Genomic DNA, 20,431 nt, shown 5'->3' on the forward strand with positions numbered 1-20,431 from the left:
CAGGGCCAAATGACTGAATTAGCCCGATATCACCCACCCATAGGTGGGGATATAGGGAGAAGAGCCGCTCGTTTGGTGGCCTTGGTGGCTTGGTTTTTCGCATATACATAAAAAACAGATGGCATCAGCAGAGGTATCATTTGGGGCAGAAGTTTGTCTAAGGCAGGTCTGGACTGGGATTCAAAGCCCTGGCATCTCAATTACTGGCATTTGCCAGAATCCACAGGTTGCCATTTGGGGCCTAGACTGGTGGGTCCAGTCAGAATCAGCCATATAACTGAGCCATATTTGGTGTGTACAGCCGTGATGGGACGGTCCCCTTTAAGATTCCTAAAGAAATATGTTTTCACAACACAAACTTCCCGCCCTTACAGCAACCAGTGCGTCCCGCAGCAATTCCCATAACATCCTACTTATAATGCAGGCACACTAACTGGCCACTAGATGGGGCGCTGTATGAAGTGATGCGGGAGTAAAGGCCGGTCTCTATGGTAGGTATCGGTGCCGGGCGGCCATGCTGTATGTACAAGGGCATGAATACACTGTGAGACTGTGGCATTGCTTCTCTCCGGTAGGTTATCGCTGGGGTGTGTGGCCGGGTCTGTGATACACGGTGTAGGGATCCTAGTCTAGGGGAGGAACGGGTGTAGGGTGGGACAGAATGAGTATTTACCCTGGGTCCCAAGGTTTATAGGGGGCACAGCCATGAGTGATGTAAACTATGACTCCCAGGATCCTCCAAAAGCCTTAATTCAACTATAGTTCAGCAACACTTTTCTGCAAAATGGACACCCCTAATTTATTGTGAATATAGCTCCAGATGAGACTGGGGTTATACCGCCATACAGCTACATAGCCAGGGGTACAGGCCAAGCCATTCAGTGATTCCTCAGGGATGTGCCCTCTGGCCACTCAGCCCTGCCCTTGGCTCTGGCACAGGGAATCCCAGCTGCAAGTTATATGGCTGTGCCAACTCATGGCATTATAGGGGCACAATACACACACATTCAGCTTTGTCAGCACAAACAGGATACATTGAACTGACACTTGCATTCTTCCTATTTTATTACCTTAACAAAAAGTACAAATTCTATTTCTTTTTCATTATAATGAGTTACAAGATGATTGTTGGGTTGTTTTACTCCCTCCTCAATGTAATGGGATGAGTTACAAAGGAAAACTGCAATGTATACAGACCTGCTCCTATATATAATAGATTTCTCCCGTTGTCCCTGCCAGGTTGTGTGATTAATGTATGAACTGCTTTTATTCACAGGCCTCTGTGATCCCAACAGACTGCTATGGCTCTCTCAGCAGCACTCAGGCTTCAGTCTCTGCGCTCTCTGGCCCCTCACTGCAAGCTCTTTGCATCTGCTCTCCAATCACACACACAGTAAGTATGGCACAGTGGGGCTCATTCATACACACATGGCACATTTGCACCAGGGCAGTAACCCATAGCAACCAATCTGTCATTAGATTTTTCCAGCCAGCTGCAGGGAGAACACGAAACGCAAACTTCTGATTGGTGGTCATGGGATACTGCCCAGGTGCAAATTTGCTCAGTGTTTTTAAATGCCACAGTAAGTAACAAATGCATACAATGTGTTGCTGCAAAAAAATGCAGTTTAATGGTTCAGGTTGTGTCTTAAGGTGCCCATACACGTGAAGATTCACTCGCTTTGCTCTGATCTTCACCTGATATCCCCACCTACGGGTGGACGATATCGGGGAACATATAGGCTAATAATGGTGGCAATGGGGCAGTCGGTTCGACTGAATCTTTTAACCTGCCCGATCATTATCTGGCCAATTTCAGGCCAGGTATCGATCGGGTCGTTTCTGCTCCTACACGGGCTGATAAGCTGCCGAATCAGTCCAAAGGATCGATATCAGCAGCTACAATCAGCCCATGTATAGGGACCTATAGCAAAGAAGCACCATTTTGTTTCCCAGGGCTAGTGCAGTGCAAATGTGTGATATTTCAATATGGGTTACTAGACTGGGGCAGCGTTTGCTCATGTGACGCAGTTTTTTGTGCCTAATTCAAGATTCAAATAACTTTATTAATCCCAAAGGGAAATTGCTTATGCTCGGTTACAGATGCTCACAGTTATCTAATAAATAAATAAAAAACCTCCGTAAAACAGTAAGTATCAACTTTATAGGAATGATAATACATTATGGCTCAGATCAGGCCCAGACTGAGGTTCAAAATAGGCCCTGGCATTCCAAGTACACATAGGCCCAAACAGCCCGCCCCCAGCCCAATAAATAGTGAGTGTCTATGGCATCTTACAGCAGCCCCTCTGGCATTTGCCAGAACCCACAGATTGCCAGTCCGGGCCTTTCTGCTGTAGGAACAGGAGTCACTTGGAGACCACCAAAGCAGGATTTTGGGTTATATAGCAGATTCTCAGTGCTGCCCCAGGGAAAGCACTGAGTCTACAGTATATCACAAAGTATTATTTGATTGTAGGTGGGAAAGTATATGTCCCTAAGTGACCCAGCGGTAAATAATGATCACTTCTAGAAGTTTCTTATGATACAGTGCAGTATGATGGTGGGTGATATTCCATTCAAATGTATATATGGGCAACGTGCATTCCTCCAGATTGTTATACCAATTGCCCTTAATCTGGTGACTCTACTTTGCTTGCAGGCAGCCATGCCGGTCTCACCGCCTTGCTCCAACAGACGACGAACTCTATCAGAGAACCACTGTTACCCGCCTAGAGAGAGACTCTGCGGAGTTCATGTTTATTGAGACTTACAGCTCACAGGGGTTCATTATTAATGGGGACAAAGTAGTGGGCCCGTGTGCTGTCATTCCGAAGGCCATCCTGCAGTGGAACGTGAGTGGGAATTTGCTTCATCCCAGTGTGACCAGCTGTCCTCCCAAACTGCTTGCACTGTGCAAATGACTATCCAGTATGCATGCATTGTCCTGGAGGGATTATTTTGAGGTTACAGTATGTGTGAGCAGGTTGGGGGATTAAACTGGGAAGTAACATACCTTTAGACACACTCCCCCATATGTAATAAGAGGCACTAAGTTTTTCTTGGAGTAGTAACCCATAGCAACCAATAAGATGTTTGCTTTTAAACAGGTAACTTCTACTTGCTGATTGGTTGCTATGGGTTACTGCTCCTGGGCAAACTTAGTGCCTTTTATTACATGACCCCCAGTGTGATTAATTCAACTACAGTCTGGAACTGAAACTGTTCTCTCAGGTTCCCTTTGTCCAATGTTTATAGTGTATAGATCAGAAAGCATTCAGTGTGACAAATATGTAATTATATGAGAATTCCAGCAGGGGGCACATACTTTTTTTTTTTTTTTAAGATCACTTTCTATACAGCTGTGAGCCAAAATAGGGGTCTGACAGGGTTTGGAGGTAATTGTAATATAATTTAGTGCATCTTCAAACCCTGTCCGACTCCGTTTCCCTGGTTATGTATATAGGGGTGGGGGTTTACAAACGCAGTTATTTATAATCTCTCCGTATCTAACTAACTGTTTCCTTTTTATAGGTCGGGTCTTACAAAGATATCAACTTGGAGAGTCTGTCATTGTTTCACATGCTGTCTCCCAGGATAGGTAATTATTTGCATCCTTCTGTCTGACAGGTTGCTTAGACTGGTCCAGTGAAATAGCACCTTTCTTATATACTCCAGCTCTCTGGGGTTGTTTGGGTCTTTGTGTACTTGTAATGCCAGGGCCTATTTTGAATCCCAGGCCTAATCTACGGGGGAATGGCCCATTCATGAAAGAATCAAGAAACCCTATACTCCAAACTTCTCCTGATGCCACTACACATACAATTTGTGCATTTTGGTGTATTTGTTGAATTGTACATTTGCCCAATAACACCCCCATGCTGTTTCATATGCAAATGATGGAGCAGTTAGGCAGATGTGGGGAGTTGTTTTGCTTATATATAGCATGCCTTGTATAAGGTATATGTTTTTATTTCCCACCCCCACAGAATGAGCGCATCAGTGTGTTCCAGGTTCTTATCTGCTTCTGCTTTCTCTGTTAGAAATCCTAGTTGTGGGAACAGGTGACAGAGTGGAGAGGCTGGACCCCAACATCCTAAAATTCATGAGACAGAAAGGGGTCGCTGTAGAGGTGCAGGATACGGTGAGTAGCCATGGTGGTTTATTTTGGATGTGTGAATATCGTGTGCTGTGGGACTAGAGTCTATGGGCTGGTGAAACTGATAATTCGCCAAGTGTCTGTTCCTGTGGTCCTGATGCAGCACATTCTTCCCTATCATGCTGTACTCACACAGGTGCATGTAAATGCTAGTGGACCGCAACATGTATTCGGCGCTTACATGCACCTGTAAGTACAGCAAGACACCAGTCTGTATGAGCCTTAATTCACTGAGGGACCCCTAACATATTGCCTCGCCCCAGTGTATTAACCGTGCATTTTCCTTTAATATGTTTGGTACAGTTCCTCATACTAAACGCAGAGTCTAAAACAGAGCCCATATAAATCTACACCCGGCCTGACTTACATCATTATAATAATAATAGAATTTGTCTCCTGCAGGCCAACGCTTGTGCAACCTTTAACTTCCTTGTAAGTGAAAGACGAATCACAGCAGCTGCTCTTATCCCTCCCCAGCTGGTTCCCAAGGATCCGTTGTAGCAACCGGACTGCTAATCTGGGCTCATTACATGGACTGGTACCAGTGGAAGCCTTGCTGGGGTTTCTGGGTGTATGAATGGACAAGCAGGGATGCCAGTTTGACACAGGGTATTGATACCTATGGAGCAAGGACTCGTTGTGTTATGACTAACTTTATGCACCATATGCCTCGGTTTCTCTTTCACTCCTCAAGCTTAAAGGGGAAACCCGAGTAACAATTTAATTTTGCAGCATTTACACATACGCGAGTGAAGAACCCCATGATATGGTCTCTTTTTACTGTTTGTAAATTCAGGAACATGTGTACCTCACAGAATGGTGGACAAGCAGTCATCCTCCATTTTTTCTGAACAACAACTCCCAGCACTGTCACTGGGATTCTGTAAGTTGTAATCACCTCTGGTGGGCTGCAAGTTGCCCCTTAGTATTTTGCAACAAAAAGCTAAAGGCATCTGTTAAGTTCCCATAATGTATTCTATTTTATAAGTAAAAGAGTCATCCATTAATATTAATTTATACATGTTTCAGTGTTTATTTGCAGTCAAATGGGACATAAAAAATGGTAATCATTCAGCTTTTCCATTCTGTGAGATGAAACTCATGTGGCGGTTACACAGGATAAGGGCTTGGGTGTGAGGCATGCTCGGGCAGCGGCAGGCACCTTCTTTATTGGAAGCCCTCTGTAAAGCAAAGGGTGGGATGCCCATGCCCCTGTGCGTCTAACAGTCCTTGGCATGAAGTCAGGCAGATGTGGCTAAGGCAGCCCGTGGTGATCCATACGGCAAGCACATGCAGTATGTCGGCAGGCACAGTTTCTGCTGTAGGGGCATGGCGGCATCAGGCAAATGGATGGCGGCACCGGTGGCTTTAGAATAGTCGCTTCTCGTACCTACGGCAGAAATGGGGAAGGTTTAGAACAATGTCTCAGTTCTTTGTAAATAACACGGCAATAGAAAGCAGTTTGTCTGTCCTTTACTATTTTCTCCTCCAATTCCCACAATGCCTTGCACACTTGTGTTTTCCTTCTTAAGTCTGTTACAGAACATGCAAAGCATTGTGGGAATTGGAGTCTTGGCTAGAGGAGAGCTGACTTGTTCAGAGGTAAACTAACCTATCCATTTATAGCAACTGATATCCAAACAGTCAATGAGCTCCCTTGTAACTGGCTACAGGGGAGCAACGTACTATCCAGTGGGGTTGGGGGGGTCAGGCTGCCAGCTCTCCTCCTATTCTCTAGCATTATTTGCTGTACAAGGGGTGCTGTGGAATAAAATGAATCCTTACGAGTGTAGTCCATGCACTCCTCCTTCCACCTGGGCAGACATGGTCCTCTTCTCAAACTTGAGTTCTCCTGAATACATCATGGCCCTGCAAGAGAAACCACAATCCATCTATCCTCTCACTGTGCAGAGCAGCAGAACTACAAATCCCAGAACCCCTTATCCCTATAATGGCATTGTATCCAGAGTGGGGAGTGAATGCAGCAGGTAACTTGCCCAGACAGCTCGGATGTACCGGAATATTTACTGCCAGGGCTGACTGCTCTTACCTGACTTGCGTTAGGCTCTTGGCACCAATGTCCTGGCACGAATGCTGGATTCCAGCAATTAAATATGGAATAAACTTGTGAATGGATCCCTTGTCCTGGACAGCCCCAGACACGCCCTGCGCAACCTTAATCTTATCCGCCTCGCTATTGGAAAAGGAAAGAAAGAAAACAATAAAATACAATGTTGGTCACATGATCATGCAGCTATTGGCTGGGATATTTACATACACCTACAGTGTTTTCACGCAGATTCAGAGTAAAAGGCATTCATGCAATAACTAAAGATAGAGGGATCATTTATCAACACTGGGTAAATTTGCCTGTGGGCAGTAACCCATGGCAACCAATCAAACTGTTATAATCATTGGCTTTTTTTTCAGCCAACTGGAAAGAGAACAATTACTGATTGGTTGCTATGGGTTACTGCCTACAGGCAAACTTGCCCCATTTCAGTAGATGCTCACCTTGGGATGGAGCTAGCACTCTTACAACTTTACTTTCTCTGTAAGCCTAACAGCCTCCTGGCCTCTGCTGAATAACACAGGCACCCACTGCACAAGTCAGGGCCTCACCTGAAGTATCTCTTCTGGCTGCTGACGTTCTTGTCCATGGCATCCAGAGAGCCCATGCCTCGGTACTTCTTTAACCTTATGCCATCTGAGAAGAAGTACTCCCCCGGGGCCTCTGTGGTGGCTGCCAGTAGGGAGCCCATCATGACTAAAAGAAGAATGTGCAGCAGGTTATTAACTACCCATTTACTGATGCCCCTGGCAAACTATAAGGGGATGGGGGGAGAGTTGGGCAATGGGGCATTATGTGCCTGTTTCCTTGTAATAAAACCCGTGGTGCAATAATAGAGGCTGCAATATCCTGTCCAGCCTGCAGCACTTATATACTGGACTTATTCCCTGCAACCCTCCAGAAGCAACACTAGGAGCTGTGTCTTATTTTCTAGATTCAAAAGTTCCCAGCATCTCTGCTACTGGGCCCGTGCCAATTGTTATAAAAGAGCAGAGTAAAGCTTACCTGTGGAAGCGCCCAGTGCCAAGGCCTTTGCAATGTGTCCGACAGTCTGTATGCCGCCATCGGCAATTACGGGAACGCCAAACCTCCTCGCATACTCAGACACTTTGTACACCGCTGTGGCCTGAGGCCTCCCACACGCCAGCACTGTTGCAGGGACACAAGCATGGAAACTAACATGAGAGTATGCCCCCCGCAATAAGTTCCTGTGGAACATGCCACAAGCCACGCATGCTGGAGACACGGGGTTATTATGATGAACAAGTTCCATTGTGGAAATTTAACTGCAGCCAGTTGTGCAGGTTCAGCAGCAACTGAGCCAAATGCTCCCTGGCTGCCCTCCCGTCAAACAGAGGATTATGGGAATGTCACAGTTCATATTTGGGAGGGGATATATCCAGTGGTTAAAGGCACACTTATGTTTTGGTTCCATGTCAGTCAGTGGTCCCACTCAGCCACACACTGGGTATCCCTTTCCAGCGAGCTTCCCCCAGGCCCAACCTAATGGCATGTACTGTAAGTCTCTATACAGTATGTGAGCAATAGATTCAAATGCCAGGCAGTGATGTGAGCAGGGATATAACTTGCTCTTAGCATGGCTCCTCTGCTCACAAGAGTAGAAAGCAGCTTAGTGAGCCAGGGACCGGGCAACGCTGGGCTGGACATGTCCCACTAAGGGGCCCCCAGCCTGACCCTTGCCCTTTAGAACTATTTGTTTGGCATCACTGCTTTAATATATATAGCCAGCCTTCCTACATGCACTAATACTGTATATACTCTAGTGTAAGCCTAGTTTTTCAGCGCCCAAAATGTGGGCTTATACTCGAGTCGGGTGCCATGGGTCCCTCCAGACTAGCACCCTCTGTCCTTTGTGTGCAAATTAGGCCCCCCGCGTCCAGACCCTCCAGTGCCCTGGCCCACTCCCAAATTCATCTTCATCTACCATCCTCGCCTGTCCCATTCTGCACTAGACATTGCACCTATATTCTATATAAACTATATATAGTTTTGAAGGATTTTAACTCTGTGTTTAACTTGGTTGCTGATTGAGCCAAGGGACCCTCTTCTCCACTTACAGAGCTAGTTTACGGTTTTCCTTTGAAATAAATATTTAAAAACATATACCCCACTGATGCCTCAATTAATGTAATTTTATTGGAATTTATTTTGATTATTGAAACTTAGCAGTAGCTGCTGCATTTCCCACCCTAGGCTTATACCCGAGTCTATAGGTTTTTCCAGTTTTGTTAAATTAGGTACCTCGGCTTATACTCGAGTATATATGGTTACTGGGCTGCTACATATTATGATTTGCACAGCGCCACATCACCTGAGTCACGACTAACTAAACAGCAAGTCCATTCACCATACAGAACCCAACTAAACTGACAGTCCATCCCAAGTGCAGTGTGTGATAAAGCAATCAGGGGTAATAGCTCCAGAACTGGGCAACATCGCACCGTTGCTTATATTCCCACCTACAGACACCTGTGCTTCATTATTATTGTGGCCAATGTTGTTCAGTTACTTCACAGAAGTAAACCAATCCCCATTCATAGGTCTGTACCATTCTGTCAGGCATAGTAACATTCACAGGGCCATACCATTTTATTGTTAGGTTATTAGGACCTTCAGGGTCTGTACCATTCCATCAGGCATAGAAACATTCACAGGCCATACCGTTTTAATTGTCAGAGCATTTAAACCTTCTTTGGGCTGCACCATTGTGTCAAACATAGAAATAATGACAGGGCCATACCATTTTATTGCCAGGGTATTAGAACCTTCAGGGGCTGTACCATTCTGCCAAGCATAGACCCATTCACAAAGCCATAACATGCTATTGTCAAAGCATTAGAACAGTGATCCCCAACCAGTGGCTCAGGAGCAACACGTTTCTCCTTGGATGTTGCTCCCAGTGGCCCCAAAGCAGGTGCTTATTTTTGAATTTGTGGCTTGAAAGCAGGTTTAAGTTGCATAAAACCCAGTTTAATGCCCAAAAGTGCCTCCTGTAGGCTGCCAGTCCACACAGGGGCTACCAAATAACCAATCATAGCTCTTATTTGGCACCCACAGAACTTTTTCCATTAGAATGTGTCTCATGGGTTTAAAAGGTTGGGGATCCCTGCATTGGAAAATCAATGGGGCTGCACCATCTGTCAAGCACAGAGACATTCATAGCAGGGCCATACCATTTCATTGTCAGGGTATTCGAACCTTCAGGAGCTGCACCATTTCAAGCATAGAAACATTTGCAGGGCCATACTATTTTACGGTCAGGTTCCTTTTGGGGCTGTACCATTCTATCAAACACTGAAACATTTACAGGCCATACCATTCTATTATCAGAGCATTATAACCTCCACAAGGCTGAAGCACTCTCTCAAGCACAGGAACATTCACAGGGCCTACCAATCTCTTGTGAATTAGAGCCGTCATGGGGCTGCACAAGTCACAGGGCCTACCAATCTCTTGTGAATTAGAGCCGTCATGAGGCTGAACAAGTCACAGGGCCTACCAATCTCTTGTGAATTAGAGCCGTCATGAGGCTGAACAAGTCACAGGGCCTACCAATCTCTTGTGAATTAGAGCCTTCATGGGGCTGCACAAGTCACAGGGCCTACCAATCTCTTGTGAATTAGAGCCGTCATGGGGCTGCACAAGTCACAGGGCCATCCCAGAAACAGTAATTTTCCCAAGTGCATGAATTTTCAGACTCACGTTTAGAAAGAACAATGTGAATACTATCACCTCAGAAACAAGGCCATTTACATTAAACACATTTAGGGGGAAAATAAGACATTCCCACCAAGTCCCTTTTTTTGGATGCAACCAATGACCTAGAGACTAGGAATACGTGAGATTGGGCTTTATCTCCTTCCATGATAGAAGCAGTGGAATGAACACATGCAGGATTAGTACATCAGGTGCAAAGAGAAAACCTATGGATATCATATGTCGGGTGGGATTTTAGTGTTCCAAACATGTGGGCAGGCAGGAACACACAAACACAAGGCAGTGATAGGTCTATTCACATGTCCTCCCCACAAGGGAACCCAAGCCATGAAGTGTCAGTCGGTGCAGGCAGAAAAGAGAAGGTCTCGCCTACCAATGAGAACTACAAACAGGAGGCCCACACCGATTAGAATTAGGATGAAGGTCACAGAAAGAGACATTTATAGCAAGCTCTGAGACCGACTCTTTGTTTCCCCCTTTCCGGAAGGGATCTCCAACTCCCAGCCCTTCAGCTGTGAATCTACAACTGTCTGTGGCCCCTAGTAACCAGGGGTTGTAGCCCCTAGTAACCAGGGGTTGTAGCCCCTAGTAACCAGGGGTTGTAGCCCCTAGTAACCAGGGGTTGTAGCCCCTAGTAACCAGGGGTTGTAGCCCGACAGCTGATAAGAGTCATGGGTAATGGAGATCCCTGGCCTGTGGCAAAGCTGGGCTGAGCTATCCAATATCTGGAGGGCCCAGGTCCAAGTGCCTTCATGGTTACATCATACACACACCTTAAAAGCAGGGTTCAAGGGCTCTGTTAAAAATTATGATTGACCAAAGTCTTTTTTGTTGGAAAACAGAGTTTGAAGAATCTTAAAACGGAGGTGAAAATAAACAACTTTTGACCAATGAGTGTGGACCAATGGACTAAACTGGTGCATAGTTAAATGATGGGTGGGGGGGGCAACCTTAAGAGGCACTCAGGCACCTCTCACAGCCACCAAACAGCAGTCTGTTTTGCTATTAAACCCAGTACAGTACATTTTCAGCTCCTCTTGTAAAGGAATTATAACACAGTAAGGAGGGCTAGGGGGGACAGGAAGGAAGATGGCAGCCTGCATGATCATAAAATAGTGGCAACTAAAACAAAAGGGAGGTATAGTTGCCCATTAAACAAACCATCACTTAGGTTACTACCATATTTTCTTTGTCTTGGCAAATAAAATATAAAACATTTTTCACAGACTAGACGAGGAGTGCCTTGAAATTGTTCTGACCCATTGAAGTCTATGGGTAGTGATTTGCCTAGCAGAGAAGCATGAATGGCAGATACAATTAACCTTTGAAGCAATTAGAATTGTAAATGAAATTGCCACGGCAAAGTTACAGAATGCAGTGGGACTGATCAGATCTATGGAAGGAAGACATAGGCAGAACCCTGCTTTCACAAAGGACTCCCAAGCCCAGAACCCCAGACCCAGTTACCCAAAGCCACAGAACCCCAAGTGCATTCTACAACTACCAAATCAAGTCAAGCAGGGCAATGTGCAGCCGATTCCTCCGGCTCAGGGTGTGGGAAGGGGACATGTGACTTACTATAAGTGCCTGTCACAATAGAGGGGCATTTGGGGCTGTGAGACTTTAGGTCTGGAGGGATCAGAGGAGCAGCTAAACAGGGAAGAAAAACAAGTTCATTGGCAAAGACCATCTCCGGCAATGCTTCATATATACACGCTATATACTGTATATACACACACAGGGAAAGCAGCTACACCTTGCACCTGGGCTCCCATTTGCAGAAAGATCCTGTAACATAACCAACTGGCTTGGTTACTAACATGGCCAAGGTTTAGCCAAGCCCTGTACCCACACAGGCCTGTGCAAACTTTGCCTTTATTTCTGTTTAGGGTGAAGACACACTTACCTACTAGTAGCAGCTACTTGTCACGTCTACTAAAATAGACAGTACCGTTCATTTACTGATAACCGTCCATATGTGTGTTTTAGTAGAGGCAATTCTCAGTATTATCTATAGCAGGATATTTTCTGGCATAGTAGCCATGACAAGTAGCTGCTACTAAGAAGCTCTGTGTGCCTTCACCCTTAAGTATGATCAGTTGCAAAATATATTTGTCTGGGAAGTCTTGGACTCCTAATGGCGTATGTGTGTGAGGAGTCCCAACAGCAAACTTCCCTAGTTTTGGGACAGTGTGTGACTTGCATTAGGCCAGTGCTGAATGCTGTGGCCCTTCTGTTTCATGTTCCACAGCAACCAATTAGGTGTTAGCTTTCATTGCTCTAACAGCACTATGACAAAAAAAGCTAACGGCGGATTGGCTGCTGTAGATTACAGGTCTGGCTACACCTCAGCACCACCCTAGTTATGCTAAGCACAGAGGTGGCTTTTCTTCCACAAATTTCCTTGTAGTGCCCACTTTGTAAGATGCCCACCATAAGATTCAGAAAAGGATTTTCATTTTTCTCTACCCAGTGGGATACCATTAGCTTCACTTTGCACAGGTCCTCCTAGATCTGAAGGCCAACAACTCCCAGCATGCTTGTTCAGGCCATGCCTGCGTATGAGTGACTAAGATGGTGAACCTATATTACAAAGGATTTTGGGAGCTTTGGTTCCCAAACAAGATGGAGTAGTGCAGAACACAGAAGCAGTTCAAAGCAATTGTGGGGGGGCAGATAGGAATAGTAATCAAATTAACTGCCCTTTTAATAATGAGCTTATAACTATCTGTAAACTTTAGCCATACACAGGGAGGGGCTCATTATCTCTATATGCCTATAACCAATCAGTTTTCGGCTTTCTTTTACAAAAGTTTCCCCAGCATGCCTCTATACAGCTATAGGAACACTACCATGGTGACTGGGCAGTCTGTACATACAGAATTGTTGGGTTCTCAATCTGGGGCATATTTAACCTACAGGAGACAGTTGGGGGCCCCTGGCCATATAACAAAATGCATTACCTTCCTGCGTGATACAAATTGAGCCGCTCCCCATTCCCACTCTCAGCGCATCAGCCCCTGCGTCAATCAGATTCTTCGCTTGAGCAGCAGTCACGACTGGAGGAGGAGGAGGAGAAGAGAACAAAAACCTTCAGGTAAAAAAGGCAAATAGACAGAGAGGGAGCAAGGAACTAGAATAGATATGCATGGAGATTATAAGTAAGGATAGGGCTATGGCACAATGGGCTCATTGTATGGCAGCAACCACAAAAATGCCACCAACTGCTTCTTCCCTATGCACCACTGAGTTTGAAAGCAAAGCTGTGGGCACCAGTCTCTTCCAATTGTAGTTAGAGGGCTGTGACCAGCAGGGGCGCCATAGAGTTACAAGGACAAAGCTAGCAAGGAGAACTGTGTCCCAGCAGCACTCAAGGGATGACCCTAATTAGATGCTGGATGGGGAGCTGCAGTGTACAACTTTAAAGTAGTTCACCTTTAAAATGAACTTTTAGTATGATGTAGACATTGTTATTTGAGACAATTTGCAATTGGTCTTCATTTTGAGCTTTTTGTTTTAGCTTTGTGTTCAGCTGCAGCTCTCCAGTTTGGTATTTCAGCAGCTATCTGGTTGCTAGGGTCTTATTTACCCTGGCAACCAGACAGTTGTTCAAATGAGGGAGGAGAGGGCCTGCATAGAAAGATAAGGAATAATAATGAACAGTAACAGTAAAATTGTAGTCTTACAGAGTAATTTTTTTGCCTGCTGGGGCCAATGAACCCCAGTTCCAAAGCTGGAGGCAGAAGGGGTAGTTAAATATTTAAAAACTATAAAAAAAAACCTCCCAGCGGTCCCATCCAGTCAAAGCACAGGGCTCTATGGGAGGTGCCTATGCATTTGTATTGATGTTGCAATAAAGGGAATGATTTTACAGCAACAAGTCTCTGGTTTCCCGTGCCCTCAGCACATGTCCGTGCCCAACTATAAAGAGATAAAAATAGCCTCTAGTCTCTTTGGATTTACCATTTGCTCCTGACACTCAAAGGTAACAGGATTCGCACTTCCCAGCATGTGTCAGGGGCCTATTAATACCCCCAGAGCTCGCTCATGCATTCATTAGTCATGTCGCTCCCGGCTCTGCCGTAATGCTCGCCCCTTTAGCCCATGGTAGGACCTCTAAAGAGGGAAGCATTACAACAGCATGAAGTTAAAGGGCAAGTAGCACGCCAAACCAGATAATCAGGCATAGCAGGTTTACTGTCTGACACTGGTATTTTCTTTATAGAACATAAAGGCTTGGGGGGAGCAGTTCTTACCGTTGCCAGCGATCACCTGAAGATCTTGGTACTTCTCCTTGATGAACTTGATCATATTGATTTGGAAAATGGAATTTCCTTGTGATGAATCCTGGAAGCAGATAAGGAGAGGAGACGTGAGCTGAGAAGCACAAGGAGGAAGAGGCTATTCCTGCAATATTTCCTCCCCCTATAATAGATATCCAAACTGCTGCGCCCCCCGGGCTCTTGCACTATAACGACCCAACTGATAGGGTTGGGCAGAGTGGATATTGCTGCCGTAGATACAGGGACATGTATATATAGGTAGGACTCACAAGGACCACGGCATCCACACCGGCTTGCACCAGCAGATCCAGCCGATATTTATCATCCTCGTGGGTACCAATGGCCGCCCCGCATAGCAACTGTTTCTTTGCATCTTTGGAAGCCAGTGGATAATCGCGGTTCTTCTTCAGGTCAGTGCGAGCAATTATGGCCACCAGCTCGTCATTGCCATTAACAATGGGCAACTTGCCTGTGACAGGAAAACATGGAAATAAACTGCCTGCCCCCAGCAAAGGAACCACACCAATCTAATGGCACTGAGAATGATGGGAAATACTTGCCTTTTTTACTCCTCTGTAAAATTTCATTGGCCTCCTTTAACGTCACTCCAGCAGGTGCTACAACAAGGTCTTCTCTCCGGGTCATTATCTAAATGAAGGAAAAAGGCTCCTTATACTGGCCAGACACTACTTCCCACCGGCGCTGCACCACCGATTACTCAGGTCCCCCACTGGCTCACCGGTGTTGCCACACTGATTATTCAGGTCCCCCATTGGCTCACCGGTGTTGCCACACTGATTAGTCAGGTCCCCCATTGGCTCACCGGCGCTGCCACACTGATTATTCAGGTCCCCCATTGGCTCACTGGCGCTGCCACACTGATTATTCAGGTCCCCCATTGGCTCACTGGCGCTGCCACACTGATTATTCAGGTCCCCCATTGGCTCACTGGCGCTGCCACACTGGATTATTCAGGTCCCCTATTGGCTCACCGGCGCTGCCACACTGATTATTCAGGTCCCCCATTGGCTCACTGGCGCTGCCACACTTATTATTCAGGTCCCCCATTGGCTCACCGGTGTTGCCACACTGATTATTCATGTCCCCCATTGGCTCACCGGTGTTGCCACACTGATTATTCAGGTCCCCCATTGGCTCACCGGTGTTGCCACACTGATTATTCAGGTCCCCCATTGGCTCACTGGCGCTGCCACACTGATTATTCAGGTCCCCCATTGGCTCACTGGCGCTGCCACACTGATTATTCAGGTCCCCCCATTGGCTCACTGGCGCTGCCACACTGATTATTCAGGTCCCCCATTGGCTCACCGGTGTTGCCACACTGATTATTCAGATCCCCCATTGGCTCACTGGCGCTGCCACACTGATTATTCAGGTCCCCCATTGGCTCACCGGTGTTGCCACACTGATTATTCAGATCCCCCATTGGCTCACTGGCGCTGCCACACTGATTATTCAGATCCCCCATTGGCTCACCTCACTGAGTGCAAGGTCGTGCTCTTCGGATTTCAGGAAGTCGATGTCCCTGGATGAAATGATTCCCGCCAGCTTGCTGCCCATCTTGCCATTCTCAGTGATGGGAATCCCACAGAATCCATGCCGGGCCTTGGCCTCAAATACATCTCGGACTCTGTGTTTGGGACTTAGCACCACTGGATCTGTGATGAACCCTTGTTCGTATTTCTGCAAAAAGAAAAGTGGAAGAATATACCTATCACTGGAACCTGTTCCTTCAAAAAGTATAAATAAATCCCATTTTATATGCTGAAATCCAGCTGCAAAACAGTTCTTCTCTTTCTGCATCATTTGAAATCCTGGCAGGGGAGGAGGGACTAAAACATTGATGTTACAAATTTTAACAACTTCTCCACAGCTTACAGACAGCATGCAGGAACTACATAACCCACAATGCATTGCACTGTGATGTTCCTTTCCTTCTTGGCATCATGTGTGCAGGGAATTGTGGGATTGGGAGGATACAGGCTGAAGGCTGAGGACAGTCGACTACTGTTACATTTTATTTGAGTCACAAAGTAGTCAGCTGATCAGCAGGGGAACAGGGGGCGGGGCTTAGGGAACTGTTCCAAACCATATTAGTACATTAAAAATAGGAATGTACAAATGTAGGGTTTGGGATTCAGCCAAGGTTCGACCTTTTTCAGATCTGGCCAAACTGAAGTTGACTTAAACTTAAGTTGCACTTGGGTGGAGTTTCCCTTTAACTTATTATTCATGATATTAACAGTTTTACACAACTAATATCATATTTTCCCTACAGCAGCTCTAACTTGCTCTGCTGGCCAGCCTGCCTGTCACACAAGGGTTAAATGGCCAGTGCAGGCAGCACCTCCACACTCTGTTATATTCCTCCTCAGCTCCTTTAGATTGTAAAACCGATAGGTGACAAGGACTGTAAAGCCCAGGAATGCTGCCCTGTATCGGCCATTTATGCCAAAGGTGCCAGCGCAGCAGGGAAGAGCTCATGGGGTAAAAGCAAGATATCGGCAGGGTAAAACTGCCAATACGAATGAAAGCCCAAACTACTACATGATGACAAATGAAAGCTTTTTTTGCTCACCTTTACTTTCCGTACTTCGTTGGCCTGGAATTCAGGGGTGCAGTTGTGATGCATGATGCCAATTCCACCCGTTAACTTAATAAAAGAGACAAAAACAGAATAAGTCACCTCTGCCATAGGCGTGCCCAGCCAGTGAGCTCCCAGGCACTGCTGAACTACAGATCCCTACAACAACCCTCAAACCAGAAGGCCACAGGCTGGGCATCCCAGAACACTATTTGAAAGCACTCACCGCCATTGCGATAGCCATACTGGCTTCTGTAACCGTATCCATGGGGGAGGAAACCATCGGGGTCTTTAAGGTGATTTTCTTTGTGAGGGCTGAGGTGAGATCCTTGGTACAAGACAAGGTATAATGGGTTATTTTCACAGACACGGACTGCTATAAATGATATTTAAATCTAAATCTGACTGAAATCACTCACCACTTGGTCAGCTGTGAAGTCGATGTACCCCGGGAGGATGAGGAAGTCACTGGGATACGGGAGGAAGAGGAAACCATAGGTTATACTCAAGGAAAAATATACTGCTCCATATTATACACATATTGACTGAGCTTAGAAATATTATCTAGAACATAATAATAAGGCATCTCTATTATCCCCTGCCCAACGTGGATCTTCATTAAGCAATCCCTGGATTAAAAGCCTTGCTATGGGCCTATGGGTTTCTTAGGTCCTGGTGCAGCAGAGACCATATTTACTCTTCCAGGAACACAGGCTGAAGGGATGGGGCAAACGTGCCCAATAAAAGGCTGAACAGAGGGAAGTTGGATCCCTTCCTGGTACAGAAAGTTATTACAGGATTATCCAGGGATCAGCACGTGTGAATCCTTCAGGCAGTAAAGTTCTGTTTATGTGAAGATGCCCCACTCACAATATACTGTATATACACACAATATAAGGCTATGTTTCATGGGAGTCTGGAAACCAGTTAATTCTGCATCAGAAATTATTAATAATCACCTTCAGCATCTATGGTAGGTGTGGCTTCACTTTCTGCTTATGTTCTGCCTGCGCAGCTGCCCAGCGCACACTGAGCACGTGCAATGCCACTGACACACAAGAGACAGCCTAACAAGATCCGAGATGGGGGAGCTGCTTATTATGGATATAGCATTGCTGAACCTCTGGGCTGGTACAGTAAGGTCGGTGTATAAAATGCAGCCATGTTCTTTATTTAGGCTTGCCAGCTGAGCCCAGGCAGAGCAGTACATACTCTAAATGAAGGGAGGAGAATATTCCTGAACATAAAAATTTCTAATTAATTTGGACAACAGGGACCATTCTGCAGAATTATCTGCTGTAGCTCTGAAATCAGCTGTGGCAAGAAAAAACACTTTCAAAATAGCTGTAATGAATTCACCCTCACACAGGAAGGGGAGGAGCAGGGCCTTCTGACTGATCCAATCAGGTTTTAAAACTATGCGTTGTATCTGCTGTTCCCATACATTCTGTATTATGCTGCATAGGGGACACAGGGGCACTATGTAACAGGGCACTGCTTCCCTGTAGTTGTATCATAACTACATATTGTACGGTGTGGGATGAGAGTGATATTCCGAGATGATTTGCAGTTGGTCTTCATTTATTATTATTGGTAGTTTTTTTAATTTTTTTACTTTTTGTTCTGCGGCTCTCCAGTTTGGAATTTCCCCAGTTATCTGGTTGCTAGGGTCCAATTTACCTTAGTAACCAGGAAGTGGTTTGAGAGAGTGACTGAAGTATGAATAATAGAGGGTCTAAATAGGAAGATAAGTAATAAAAAGTAACAATAACAATATAATTGTTACCTCACAGAGCTATAGTTTTGTGGCTGCTGGGGTCAGTGACCCCCATTTGAAAGCTGGAAGGAGGCAGAAGAGGAAGGTAAATAATTAAGAAACTATAAAAAATAAAGACCAACTGAAAACTTGCTTAGAATTTCTGTAACATTAGAAGTTAACTAAAAGGTGAACTACCCCTTTAAAGGTTACGTAGGTTCCTAAAGGAAAGCACAAAATGCTGAGGCTTCATATTACTGAAACCAAAACAAATGTATAGCCGGTATGTGGCTTAGCCGTGCCCCATGCATAGGGCAAATGGGTGCCAGGGACACAGAATAGCCCTGTGCCAGGGGGCGGGTCTTAGTTCCTGCTTCTCACTGCCTTCAGGATCTCCCAGCATTCCACTGCCCTCCCAGTTACACCGCGTGCCCATAGGGACACTGCCGGGCACCACAGCAGCTCCTGGTATGTATGGGGGGGGGGGAATAACACTATAAAGCAATAAGGTGGGGGTAAAATAGAAAGTTTCTGACACTGGCCACTGACTGACCAAAGCCCCAGCTTTTACTGGCAGTCATGGGGGTTGCGGGGAGTTTTAGTTCAGCAAAACCCCTGTGGTGTGTGTGTGTGTGTGTGTGTAAGCCATACTCATGTTACCAAGTCCATTCTGAACAGCAGACTCACATGAATACCCAGCACTCTCCTAATTTGGCCGCTCCGGTTGCAGGTGGAGTTGTGTAACCCAAGGAACGCCTGGCTGCTCAGATACCATTGACACCAGTACAGAATGAAACTCTGCCCAGGGCTAAGGCAGCGGCGTGGCTAGAAGTTACTGGGTCCCACAGCATAAGCATTCAGGGGTCCCACTATACTGGCCATACATTCTGTACTGAACATACTGAAACCAGTCAGTGCCCTCAGGGCCCAGGTAGTGGCACGGTCACTATAGGGCAGAGATCCATAAAGAGTTAATCTGGCCCCAATTCATCCGCTGGCCCATATGGGTCAGTCCCTATATTACAGCTTGGTACCTTGGGTGATAGGGCGGCTATATAAGAGGGATATGAAGAAGTCTATATGGATTCACTGGATTATATGGAAACAAACAGGTCCTGTACTATCAAGGTCGCCCACATGCTTAGTTACCCTTTAAATCAGTAATAGCCAACCTCTCACTCTCCTGCTGCTCCTGAACTATAACTCCCTGCGCCCCATGCTACCCTTCCCCCGGGTCTGTGGCACACGTGACCTGACTGAAGGTGCGGTGGGTCACTATACAGGCTCCTAGTAGAGCAGAGATGATCAAGCTGGGGGCAACATGCAGAACTACAATTCCCAGGGCTGGAGCTGCAGTCTGTGCGCTTCGCCCTCTGCGCGTCCCCCCTGTGTCGGTCACTCACTTGTAGGTGAGCCCGTCTCCGGCCCCGAAGAGCTGCTGCGCAGTCAGCCCATCATCCGGGACATAGCTGGTCCCTCCGCTGATCAGATAGTCCGCCATGTGTGAACCTAAAGTGCCGCCAACACACCCCGCCTGCCCTGCCGCCACCTCTGTGCCTTCCCAAGCAAGAGGCCAATGTGCCCAGCGCTGCCCGCATTTATAGGCTCGCTAAGCGCCACCCCTTGACGTCGTAACAAGGCGACTTACTCCCAAACACGTGTGTTTAGAGCGGCAGGAACTGGTACCTGTGTGTGTGTTGTACATGGGCAGTGCCAGCGGGAGATACCATGGGGCGCAGGGGGGGAAGCCTTCTCTACTGCACGGAATGTGTAAAGCGCAACAATTGCGCCAGTTTGTAATACAGTTACTGGCATGGCA

General features: G+C 46.3%; 2 protein-coding genes across 5 annotated transcripts; one reads left to right on the top strand and one right to left on the bottom strand.

Moving 5' to 3' along the window:
* Window positions 1-406: 406 nt before the first annotated feature.
* On the top strand, window positions 407-5,718 carry ndufaf3 (NADH:ubiquinone oxidoreductase complex assembly factor 3). 2 transcript variants are annotated; one of them, XM_012960866.3, is made up of 6 exons: window positions 407-491; window positions 1,277-1,393; window positions 2,663-2,855; window positions 3,535-3,601; window positions 4,044-4,144; window positions 4,562-5,718. In XM_012960866.3, exons 2-6 carry the CDS (start codon window positions 1,302-1,304, stop codon window positions 4,658-4,660), a joined length of 552 nt encoding a protein of 183 aa, XP_012816320.1. In that variant the 5' UTR covers window positions 407-491; window positions 1,277-1,301; the 3' UTR covers window positions 4,661-5,718.
* On the bottom strand, window positions 5,169-20,191 carry impdh2 (IMP (inosine 5'-monophosphate) dehydrogenase 2). 3 transcript variants are annotated; one of them, XM_012960932.3, is made up of 15 exons: window positions 20,016-20,191; window positions 17,276-17,324; window positions 17,083-17,184; window positions 16,851-16,925; window positions 15,749-15,955; window positions 14,812-14,899; window positions 14,521-14,720; window positions 14,225-14,315; window positions 12,932-13,027; window positions 11,547-11,618; window positions 7,236-7,379; window positions 6,782-6,926; window positions 6,210-6,353; window positions 5,945-6,028; window positions 5,169-5,549 (listed from the first exon to the last, which is right to left on the bottom strand). In XM_012960932.3, exons 1-15 carry the CDS (start codon window positions 20,111-20,113, stop codon window positions 5,528-5,530), a joined length of 1,617 nt encoding a protein of 538 aa, XP_012816386.1. In that variant the 5' UTR covers window positions 20,114-20,191; the 3' UTR covers window positions 5,169-5,527.
* Window positions 20,192-20,431: the final 240 nt, after the last annotated feature.

The sequence above is a fragment of the Xenopus tropicalis genome, chromosome 4 (assembly GCF_000004195.4).
Source record: "Xenopus tropicalis strain Nigerian chromosome 4, UCB_Xtro_10.0, whole genome shotgun sequence".
NCBI classification, from domain to species: Eukaryota; Metazoa; Chordata; class Amphibia; order Anura; family Pipidae; genus Xenopus; species Xenopus tropicalis.